The following is a 12954-nucleotide window of genomic DNA, read 5'->3' as shown; positions in this document are numbered from 1 at the left end:
GAATATCCATCTTGATATTAGCAAAAGAGCCTAAATATTATGTAGATATGATGAACGGAAAGCAAGATATTCCGTATCCCTGCCTAAGACCTGTCCCGGCCATCAAAGTAAAATGAAGGGAAAGAGAAAATCTAAATTAATGGCCACTCCAAATAAATTATCATTATCACTTTGCAAAAATAATAACGTTTTTCTTAATTGAGGCAACCTCTTATCTAATTCCCTAACCCTCCTCTTCCCCCCCACTTTCAATAAATAAGGTCAACACCCTTGCCCCCCTCCTTAAAAAATTACTTTTAGCTCCTTTAGACTCAACCTTTAGTACCATAATTTGCACTCTGCTAAAATAATTACATTTTTTGTTAATCCTGACCGGCTCTTTTCTAACCCTATTTTTACCCCTTTTCACTAAATAAAGTCCAGTCAACACCATTAAACACCCTTATCCTTGCCCCCTCCTTAAAAAATTACTTCTAGCTCTTTATGTCAGATAATCCATGTTAGCTATTTTTATTTTCTGTATATACATAGACTCACCTCCGTATCCAACTGGTTTGCTATTTTATCTTTGTCGGCATACTTATACTGTTTTTTTGATACCCAAATGGTTGGCCATATTCAGCATACGTATACATAAAACGGTTTGATATTAGCCAAGTAGCCTAAATATCATCTAGAGATTATGAACGAAAAGTAAAATATTCCACACCCCCCTTCTCTTCCTGGCCCATCATAGTGAAATGATGGGAAAGAGAAAATTTAAATTAATCGGCACTTCAAATCAACCCTGCCTCACCCCAACCGCTCAAGAAGTGAAGTTAGATTAATCCTAAGAAAGTATACCTAAGTATGATAAAAATGTACTTTAGAAATAAGTTTGGGATATATATTTGCACATTAGGGGGGCGGGGGTAAAATACAGCGGATCAGCATGCAAAATTTGTTAACCAGAATTATTCTGATATTATGATGTAAGAATTGTTTTCCGACTTCACACTGTTTAAATACCCCCCCCCGGCCCCCTAACTTGCAAATATATAGCCAAAATTACATATTTTTCATCTATTCTATCACTAAAAATAGGGTTACACCTAAATAGAGAAACACCCAACTATGATAAAAATTTAATACTTTATAATAAATTTAGTCTATATAATTGCAAATTAGGGGGGTGGGGGTAAATTACAGCGGGTCTGCATGCAAAATTTGTTAGCCACAATTATTCTGATATTATGTTGTAAGAATTGTTTTGTGACTTCACACTGTCTAAATACTCCCCCCCCCCAATTTGCAATTATATAGCCAAAATTACATATTTTTGAACGATTATATCACTTTTCTCTGTCTCTTCTCATGCCAAGCTAAAAGAAACTATGGAAAGAAACCGGCTGACAGTGCGGCAATGGATGGACAATTTGGTTGGTCGGAGTATGTCATACAAGAACCAAAATTTGTACTCTGCTAAAATAATTACATTTTAGGGGGTGGGGATTATTTAGACAGTGTGAAGTCAGAAAACAATTGTTAAATCATAATATCAGAATAATTGGCTAACAAAAATGTAATTTTTTTAGCAGAGTGCAAATTATAGTACTTGTATGATGTATTCCAACCACCCAAATTGTCCATCCATTGACGCACTGAAAAACGGTGTCTTTCGATATTTTCTTCTAGCTTAGCATGAGAAAAGACAGAGAGAAGTGATAGAATAGATTAAAAATATGTAATTTTGGCTATATGAACGCAAATTAGGGGGAGGGGGAGTATTTAGACAGTGTGAAGTCAGAAAACAATTTTTACATCATAATATCAGAATAATTGTGGCTAACAAATTTTGCATGCAGACCCGCAGTAATTTACCCCCACCCCCTAATGTGCAAATATATAGCATAAATTTATTTCTAAAGTATTACATTTTTAATCATAGCTAGGTGTATTTTCTTAGGATGAACCCAGCTTCACTTTTTGAGCGGTTGGGGTGAGGTGGGATTTATTTGAAGTACCGATTAATTTAAATTTTCTCTTTCCATCATTTCACTATGATGGGCCGGGAAGGGGGTGTGGAATATATTACTTTTCGTTCATAATCTCTAGATGATATTTAGACTACTTGGCTAATATCAAACCGTTTTAGGCATACATGTGCTCGATATAGCCAACCAGTTGGCTATCAAAAAACAGTCTAAGTATACACGAAAATATAAAATAGTGAACCGGTTGGCTACTGAGGTGAGTCTATGTATAAACAGACAAGAAAAATAGCTAACTAGGATTCTCTGCAATAAAGAGCTAAAAGTAATTTTTTTAAGGAGGGGGGGGGGAGGGCAAGGATAATAGTGTTGACTGGACTTTATTTAGTGAAAAGGGGTAAAAATAGGATTAGAAAAGAGCCGGTCAGGATTAACAAAGATATAATTATTTTAGCAGAGTACAAATTATGGTACTTGTATGACATACTCCGACCACTCAAATTGCCCATCCATTGAAGCACTGTAAACCGGTTTCTTTCGATAGTTTCTTTTAGCTTGGCATGAGAAAAGACAGAGAGCAGTGATAGAATAGATGAAAAATATGTAATTTTGTCTATATAATTACAAATTAGGGGGGGGCAATATTTAGACAGTATGAAGTCAGAAAAGAATTCTTACATCATAATATCAGAATAATTGTGGCTAACAAATTTTGCATGCAGACCCCCCTAAGGTGAAAACATATAGCATAAATTAATTTATAAAGTATTACATTTTTATCATGGTTAGGTTTATTTTCTTAGGATTAATCCAGCTTCACTTCTTGAGCGGTTAGGGTGAGGTGGGGTTGATTTGAAGTACCAATTAATTTGAATTTTCTCTTTCCATCATTTCAAGGAGGCACACTTGTGCCTCTATAAAGAGGCGACCCACCACAATGTTAAGCGATTTCCGGTCCTAGCGGTCGCAGAGAGACAGCGGTAATCGCATTATGTAGCCCAAGCTTAAACTAAGAAACGTGCCAAATTTCACCCCCCCCCCCCTCCGACTTTATCTTCATGGGTAAAAGTGGGCCGGAAGTTTCGACCCTCCAATCACAGCCCCTCTTTAACGTTGTCCAATTGGGCTGAAATTTAGAGGTTAAGCTTTACTACGACCCGGGAGCTTATCCTCGAAATTTCAGCTCAATTCGATTACTCCTTCCCTGTTTTCCAAAAAACAAATATAGCCACTTAAAGTTCATTTTTTTCTTGTTAGCCACGCATACAGGCCACAGTTGGCAACTGATCTGGGTGAATTAGGACTCATTCGAAGCAGAATTCGACCTGTTAGGGCCTTTTGATATTTTCAGACAAAAAAGATTATCCCCTGAATTTACATTTACAAAAAACCTCGTTTTCCTATAAGTGCCCATGTTAATTTTTCCCACCACAGCCCCCCTTTAACGTTGTCTGATCGGCTGAAATTTAGAAAATAAGCTTTTCTGGGGCCTGGGAGCTTATCCTCAAAATTTCAGCTCAATCTGATCACTCCTTCCCTGTTTTCCAAAAGCCAAATATCAAGTTTTGTGGGGATTTGCTTGCGTCAAAAATAGATTCCACATACTAAAAATATAAATACAATTGTGACTCTTTAGTACAGCAGTCGATAATCCTGACTTTCAGGCGGAAGACCCGGGTTCGATTCCCTGTCAGAGGAAATTTTTTATATACTGAATTTAAAGTTTAAAAAAGAAACTTAGTTTCTTTTTTGAGTTATTTGAAAAAAATTACGTTTTCTAAAGAGTTAAAGAGGCTGAGTTACAAGGTCGACCCTTAAAACCCCCTGTCGAGAAAGAAAAGAATAATACACAATCATCTAACAGTTAGTCAAGCAATAATAAGTAATAAATTGTACAAAAACGTGCAGAAATTATTTGAAAAAAAAACTACGTTTTCTAGAGTTAAAGAGGCTGAGTCAAAAGTTCGAACCTTAAAACGTACAGCGATTAGAAGGTACAGTTGGGGGGCCCCCCAAAGCCCCCACTTTTGCAGCCTTTAAATAAAAAAAAATTAAACTGAAAGTAAGGAGCGACATTAAAACTTAAAAAGAACAGAAATTATTCCGTATATGAAAGGGGCTGTGGCCGCCGCGACGGCTCGCTCTTTACTCTAAAGTTTTTATTTTTTAAAAAAAAGAGTTTTGAGAAAGTCAAACTTTAGCGTAAAGAGTGAGGCGTTGAGGAGGGCACAACCCCTTTCATATACAGAATAATTTCTGTTTGTTTTAAGTTTTAATGTCGCTCCTTACTTTCAGTGTAAATTTTTTTTTTATTTAAAGGCTGCAAAAGCAGGAGATTTGGGGGGCGGTAGCCCCTCAACTGTACCTTCTAATCCCTGTACGTTTTAAGGTTCGAACTTGTGACTCAGCCTCTTTAACTCCTTAGAAAACGTAGTTTTTTTTTCAAATAATCACTATGATGGGCCGGGAAAGGAAGGGGGGTGTGGAATATAATACTTTTCGTTCATAATCTCTAGATGATATTTAGACTACTTGGCTAATATCAAACCGTTTTATGTATACACGTGCTAGATATATCCAACCAGCTGGCTATCAACAAACAGTCTAAGTATGCACGAAAATATAAATTAGCGAACCGGTTGGCTACTGAGGTGAGTCTATGTATATACAGACAAGAAAAATAGCGCACTAGGGTTCTCTGCCAGAAAGAGCTAAAAGTAATTTTTTAAGGAGGGGGGGGCAAGGATAATGGTGTTGACTGGACTTTATTTAGTGATAAGGGGTAAAAATACGGTTAGAAAAGAGCCGGTCAGGATTATCTCTATTGATAAGGTATTCTCTTATCTCTATTGATAAGCCCTTTTCAGTAATTGAATGAATGAATTCAGCAATAATTTATATTCAAATCCATCACGCTGAGATATGTTGCACTAAAAAATTTATTTGGGAAAATTTAATAAAAAGAGATAATGCAATTTTTACTGAAACAAAACAAGAACGAGCAATATCTTGAATTTCTTGCAAACAAGAGCATGTTTGGGAGTAACGCGGCAAATATTGTCATGGCCTTCTTCCATTCAGCTTGTAGCGTAAACACATGGCCTGAAAAGAGAATGTATTATTGGCAAAGTTTCTTTCTCTTACATTAGGTCTTCATGGGAAATAAGATCTAATAGCCAACTGGTTGGCTAATCTAAATGTGTATATAGCTGAGACTTTAAAAGCAAACTAGTTTGCTAATTCTAGGCTCTAATATGTATTAGAAACCTTATTGATAGCCAACTAGTTAGCTAATTTTACATTTGTAGGTTATTAGAAACTGTATTGATAGCTGACTAGTTGGCTATTTTAAACTAAATTTTATGTATATATCGGACATTAATAGCCAACTAGTTAGCTAAATCTTATGTTGTATATAGAACTCTAATATAAGCTGACTAGTTGGCTAACTAAGGCTGCAATGTATATATAGGTGAGATCTAATAGCCAACCAGTTGGCTAAATTTAAGATTGTATATTTATATACGGTTGTTATTATTAGCCCCCAAGTTTGCAAGACAATTTTTACTATATATACATGGGCTATTAGTAGCCAAAAAGTTAGCTAATTTTTCATATTTAGGCTATTAGAAACTGTATTGATAGCTGACTAGTTGGCTATTTTAAACTAAAGTTTATGTATACATTGGACATTAATAGCCAACTAGTTAGCTATTTTTATATTGTATATAGAACTCTAATATTAGCTGACTAGTTGGTTAATTCAGGCTTCAATGTATATATATAGGTGAGATCTAATAGCCAGCCAGTTGGCTAATTTAAATATTGTATATATATACACGGTCATTCTTATTAGCCGCCTAGTTGGCTAGACCTTTTTTTCTATATATAATGCTTGGCTAAGGTTTTTTTCTTTATATATAGACTGTACTATTTTCAATTAGCCATCTGGTGGTATCCCCTTCCCTTATGGGACCAGATATAGCCCAAGGCTATAGGATAAGACCCCCAGTACTCACACAATTATTTTGATCAAGATTTATCTTTCCTAAACAGGATCACAATCTTGGACTTGATTTAGCCTATTTAAAAAGAGTATTTAAGAGATAGGCTAATCTAATAAATTGTAAAAAGAGCATTCAAAATTCACGCAATTAATGATTGTGACAAAGATGGGTTTTGTGCAGGGTTGCCAAAATTTTTAGGGACAAAAGTGTCCAAATCAACCAAAAAAGGATTCTTTTAGTGTCCCTCTAGATAATTAGCCAAAATACAGGGTTGCCACTATGAATTTTCAAAACCCGGGAAAAAAGTACCGAAAAACCTGTAAAATTCGTCCCTCTTAGTTCTGCCACCTAGAGGTCTGTTACCTGCAAGAGATCTGCAGGTATATCCAGCTTTGACATTAACACTACCTATAAATTAAATTTAGTGTTAGTTCAATTTGAAGAGATGGCAGAAAAAAAAATCGTCATGAGAATGTCAACAGAGTGAAATGTTATATCGATACCGCTACCTATCTTAGTCGAAAAGGAAAGAACCAACCATAGAGATTTATTTTCACTTCGGCATTTTCATAAGTTATGCGAAAAAGATACGAGTCTTTGATCTTCGGTAGCTATTAAGGATCTTTGTGTGCGAGAAGGTACGAACGGCTGTAACAACAAAATTTCTATTTTGACCTACATGGTTTTAAAGTTAAATAAAAGACGTCGATCACCTTAACCACTCAGCCAACTGGTTGTTCAAGTGGTTAAAATCGTTTAACAACGATCTAAAACAACCATCCTAGTTCTGTTAGTCAAATTGTAATTTATAAGACTTAATAAGGAGAAAAGAAGGGTGAGGTTACAAGAAGACGAGTAATAAACTTCAGGTTTAGAGTTTTTTACAATGGAGATTATGAAGGTGCTGTTTTCATGGTTCCCATCTTTTCAGTCTGGAAAAGGCATCAGAAGTGCCATTTTCTGGTGTCATATGAAACTATAATGGTATTATCAAAATATATTCATAAAAAGCTTATAGACACAAAATTTATTTTTCAAGTCAGCCAAATGCTATTAATTTGTTACTATAGTGTTTCTATGTGAAGCCTAATAAAATAACCTAAATTAGGAGTCACTGAGGATAATGAGGCTCAAAACATTGTTTAGCTAAAGATAGTGAAGCCTATAAGGAAGAATTTTTTCATTAGATAACTTCAGCCTAAATACAAAATTAGTCAAGTCTTACCCAAACAATTTAACCAGAGATCAAGGATTCCAATAGGCTACCAAAAAAATTTACAGATTTAAACTAATTAAAAAAAAAGGACAAATCTATCAAGTACAACTTCACCAAAAAAATTATCACAATGCAAAAATTTTAAATTATTGCGTCTTGCCCCCCCCCCCCCTGAACCATCAAGGAGGACTGTGCATTTCTAGTGTAATAACTCTTATATTGAAAAGGAGGATAAAATAAAGAATCTAATGATAGGCTATGACCTCTGATAAAAATAATTAAAATTGAGTGTTCCAAACCAGATAGTTTTGCTTGAAATTTTCTATATGAGTTAAGGTATAGCTGAGATGGATTTATGTTTTTTGCTACACGTTTAGCTGGATTATAAAATCCATCTCTAGTTGAACAAAAGATAGATTTTATCCATATCTCGTTGTTTTCACGAGGATTTGAGTTTAACTCGAGTTCAACTCACGTCCTCGTGAAAACGGCCCCTAACTCTAAATGGAACAACTATTCCAGAAGATAACCATATTAAATACCTAGGTCTCATGCTTGACCAAAAACTTAATTTCCACCTCCAAATCACAAACACAATAAAAAAATCTTATAGAAAAACAAATATAATAAAAAGACTTCTTTTCACACCCTGGGGCTTTAAGGAGAAAACCTTACTCCAGCTTTACAAACCACATATAAGACCCCATATTGACTATGGGCTCATCGTCTATGGTGCATGTGCAAAGACCCAGATGCAAAAATTGAAACAGCACAAAATGATATAATACGTCTGATATTTGGTCTTAGGAAACCCACAAGAACCAAGTTTCTGCTTATGGAGAGTGGATTAACAACAATAAGAGAGAGACGTAGCTTTCTCTTGACAAAACATCTTAAAAAAATTGAATCAAATAGCTCAAACACCCTACATAATTGGTTAAGAAATCCCGCCATGTATAGAGCCATTGCAGATGAGTATGCCAATATTCAGAAGAAGTTCCCTGTACCAGCACAGTCTATTGCACCCACTTTTCCTCCATGGAATTGGTCAATTCCCATAATAAATACTGATTTCTTAAAGTGGAATAAAGACCTAACCCTCATTGCTTTTGTCCAGGAAAAATTTGCTGAACTTAATACAATTACTTATAAAAACCACTTCCAAATATTTGTTGATGAATCAAAAATGAATGAGAAGGTAGCAAGTGGTGCTTTCCTTCCTTACCTGAAAATTGCAATGGGCAAGAGATTATATAATGATGTATCTGTAATGTCTGCAGAGTTAAATGCCATAACAATGGCATTAGAACACCTTAAGGAAAACCAACGTTTGATTGCAAATTCAAATAATATTATAGTATATTCTGACTCTTTATCAAGCCTTGAGTTGCTGGCCTCAGCTCCTCAGTATAAGTTGGACATTGACACTTACCATTGTCTCAGTATTATAGATAAATTTGCTTCAAGTGGCATAAGAACTTATTTTCAGTATATTCCTATCCACTCTGGCATAAGTGGTAATCATCTGGTTGATGAAATAGCAAAAAATGCTATAAATATTGACCAGCCAAGTGGAAGACCAATCCCGATTAGAGATATTTACCGATAGAGACTATCAGATATTTATTTTAACAAGAATAATCCTATCCTTTCCCCCTTTCCCAATAAGTATTTTTCTAAAATTTACTATAGAATTCACTCTAGAAGAAAAGGACTAAAGTTTCTTGCCTTTTTGCACAAGCTTTCTTATTTAAATGGTTCAATTCCCCAGTCCCCTAGTCGCAGGCATTGTATTATAAATAATGAAGCAATTGACCATTGCCTATTTGAATGTAATATGCTGACGTCTGCACAACATGCCTTGCTTTGTAAACTATTAAAATGCTTCAAACACCACAAAATCTCACTATCAGCCAAGAGCCTAGCCAACTATACCTGCAAACAGAGCATAGAAATCGACATCTACCATCTCATAATTGAACTCTTAGAGTCAAAAGATCTACTGAAAGATATTTGAAAATATCTAATAAATATGAGACAATCAAGCCAGTTGCCCTGCAGCCCACAGAGCGAAGCAAAAGGAAAAGGGCTAAATAGTACTACTGAAAAGCCCGCCTGCTGTTAAATAGAAGAAGAAGAAGAAGGAACCAGAAGAGGAGGAACCAGAAGAGGAGGAACCAGAAGAGAAGGAACCAGAAGAGGAGGAACCAGAAGAGAAGGAACCAGAAGAGGAGGAACCAGAAGAGAAGGAACAGAAGAAGAGGAAGAGGAGGGATCAGAAGAGGAGGGTGAAGACGGTAAGATGCGTCTGGTCACAGTAATTATCAAGAGTAAAACTTATTAGATTCATCTGTAATCACAAATTACTTCATTTTTTTTTCTTTAGTGTTCTTCTTGTAAAGGAATTGTGGAAAGTTCTGGTAGACTTAAGCAATAAAAACGTAATCAAACCTAAATTTGCATATAACCATTCGGATGAATGACACTGCTCCTATTTTTATTATACTATATAAACGAGCAATAATTGTATATTTATTCATTTATGTATTAATTTTTTCTCAAAAACGGCTCAAAAATGATTGTAGATAGATCATAAGTTTGAGAAAATTTGTTAAGAGCCTTAATTTTAGTGCAAAAATATTTGTATATATTTTAACAAGGAATTACAGCAATTTAAAAACTTTAAAAAAGAAAACCAAAAGTTTGAAGCTTAGCAGAAATCGTTATTAAAAAATAACATCATTATCGAATTTCTTTTCTTATTAGTGTAAGCAATGTCTTTTTAAGAAATGAAAAAAAGTTGAAAAAAATTTAAGTTCAGTTCAGAATCACTTTGTAAACTGAAGTTTTAGTAAACTGCAAAAATATTTACGGTGCCTCAGCGATAATTTTAATGTTTTAATTCAAACTAGAAATAAAACCTGAAAATTTCAAAACTGATTTTTTTGTTTTTTTTAGATAAGATCTACTCGCTACGTGACTAAGCTTATATGTTTGAAGGCAACCAGTTATATAATGTCAGTAGGAAGGCCCAAAAAACTTTTTCTTCTGCAATAAATCCTGTTATGCTTTTCAGGCATGTTTCAGGTTATAGGTCTGGTATTCATAATTATGACACTCGAACAAGCAAGACCTTGCCTGCTCCAATTACCATTACTACAAGGTCAGAGTTCTCCTTTATTTATCGAGGAATAAAATCATGGAGTAACAATGCATTTTGCTAAACTTAACTAACTACAAAAATGCTTATCCTTTTATTTTGTTCGCTTTACTCTCAGATGCCGTGCTTACGACTTTATCTGTTCGTCTATTTGTAGTGGTTAGCTTAAGTGGATGTTTCTTTTACAGAAAGTGAAGGAGAGGAAGACGAAGAAAATGAAACATACTGACAACTCCAGTGACTTTGAATGTACCATATTAATTAATTTGTTTTACATCTCTAAGAAAAATCTTGCTTGACTATAAATTATAACTTCTTTGTTGTATTAGAAACTTAACTGTCTGGTTCTAAGCCGGATTAAGAGGTCATGGAATTGGAATAAAAAAATCTCAATTCTTGACCTCAGTTGTGTCGGCAAAAGCTCTCAAAGTCAAAGAATTTCAAAATTCTGACATGTGTATCTGATAAACTTGATGTCTCTACTTTTCAAAGGCTGTTATAATCGACTAAATTTGGAGTCTTGGAGTACATATGAATCTCACATAATCTATTAAAAACGGTCTAAGTAGACGATAAATACATGGCACTAATCTCTACAAAGGCTATTGATCTTTCTGTTTACAGTAACTAACCTGAAAAGGGATGCTAGATGTATTACCCCCGCCCCTCTCTCCCTGTAAAATACCCCCTGTAGAAAATACCCTCTCACAGAATTTACCATCCTCCCATCAGACATTACCCCCACAGAAATTCACTACCAGTTTTGGTTTTTGACTTGAAATTAGGCGGAAGATCTGATAGCATCTATTTTTAAATTTTAATTTATTTCAGATCAGTTTTTCTCACTTAGGGCTGCAGTCAGGGGTTTCCCGAGAGGGAGGGGTACCCATTCCCAACTTTGTTGGTATTCGGTAAAATTTTCACAGAAGGCAAAAATTCGACAGAAATTTAGCAAAATTCCTGATTTCTGCAGAAAATTTGGCATAAATCAGGTAGTGATTCGGTAAAATTTACGAAGATCGTCCCCCAATGAAATGAGGTTCGGGACGCTCCTGTTTGAAGTTATAATATTTCAAAAGTATGAAATCAGTGGCAAGTGTACATGAGTTGTCTTATGATCGAAGTAGACAGAGATGACAAGCTGGAACCAAGAAGTACGAGTAACTGTTTTCCATGGACTTGGTCTGGTACTGACCAGAGTCATTACTATCTAAAATCTATAGGGATGGACCATGGGTTGATGGATTTTACTGATTAGTCCACCATATTTACCTCTGATTTGGGACGAATTAGCATTATAATTACTTCATTAGAAACAAGCAAACAAATATGTATCTGTGATATATGAGTAATTACTTCCTCGGGAATGAGTGTCCTATTGGTCAGAGAGGTAACTAGCCAAAATGTATGGGAGGGAGCAGTTGATTTCACTAGAGGGCAGGCCATTTTTACTGACTCATTTGGGCAGCATTGCTGTCAAAATAAATTCATTAAGAAAAAAGAAAATTAACACCCCTTTTAGGTTTTTCTTCCTGGATAAAATACCACATTTTTGTAAATAGAAGCTCGAAACTTCATCAGCGGGGTTCTCTAATAAGCCGAATGGGCTGGTTTGATTTTCATTGGAATTACTTGCTATTTTGGAGGTCTTTGCCTCATTTCATGAAAATCAGGTATTTTTTTAGGTTTGTGGCGTTAGATTTGTCAAATTAAACTTAATAAGCTTTATACATTTGAAATCAGCATAAAAATAAAAACATATATCATCTGTTGAGCTGCGGCTTCAGCTCGTTACCACAAACTATTATTTTACACCCTATATTTACATTCCACATTGGAATATAAGTAGTATATATACAGGAGCTGCCTCACCAATCTCAACCCTTTAATTTACCCCCTTTTCAATTGAATTTACCCCATTTTAAATGAAAATTCCCAACATCTTAATAATTTTCCATCATGACATTAAAAAAAGTCTTGTGAAATAAGAATTTTTGATCTAATTTGAAAAAAATATTCCATTCTTCTTATACTACTGATAAAATGTAATAATTTAATATTTATTAGATAGTTCGATATACTACTAATTACGTTCAATATCAATATCTAGATAATTATTATTATCTTTCCCTTTTCTTTCAATTACCTTTAAAGTGATACTTTTATCTTTTCTAATTTTTTAAATTTCTTTTCAAAACCGGCTGCTTTAGAATCAAATCGTTTAGGTGCAAAGATATCAACCACTTCACCCTCAAAATTAATAATAATAACAAGTTTATTACCATATTTAGTTACTACGTTTTTCATTACTTTAATTGTGCATTCTATTCCAATGTCTAAGTCTTCTTTCTTAATTGTTCGATTGTATTTATTTTCCACTTTCATTTCCTTTCAAAGTTTCTCCATTTATTTGTAAATTATTTTATTAAACAAATTTTCAGAATCGAATAATTTTAATAATTGATAGGAGATCAATTATTAAAGTGATCTCATTAACGCTTTTAACAAGTCTCCGTTGGCGCAATTGGCTAGAGAGCTGGACTCGGAACCTGAAGGTTTTATGTTCAAACTTAGAAGCCTGCAATAATTTTATTGATTTTA

General features: G+C 34.5%; 1 protein-coding gene across 1 annotated transcript; it reads left to right on the top strand.

Annotated features, from left to right (window-relative positions):
- The first annotated feature begins 1373 nt into the window (after positions 1-1373).
- On the top strand, positions 1374-10670 carry LOC148944926 (uncharacterized). Its single transcript, XM_089098897.1, has 3 exons — positions 1374-1418; positions 9323-9490; positions 10542-10670. The coding sequence occupies exons 1-3, from the start codon at positions 1374-1376 to the stop codon at positions 10650-10652; spliced, it is 324 nt and encodes a 107-aa protein (XP_088955023.1). The 3' UTR covers positions 10653-10670.
- Positions 10671-12954: the final 2284 nt, after the last annotated feature.

This window comes from Artemia sp. Qi Xiang Cuo, chromosome 13 (genome assembly GCF_049724085.1).
Source record: "Artemia sp. Qi Xiang Cuo chromosome 13, ASM4972408v1, whole genome shotgun sequence".
Classification (NCBI taxonomy): Eukaryota; Metazoa; Arthropoda; class Branchiopoda; order Anostraca; family Artemiidae; genus Artemia; species Artemia sp. Qi Xiang Cuo.
Note: the sequence above shows the minus strand (reverse complement) of the source record. Positions and strands in the feature narration are given on the sequence as shown.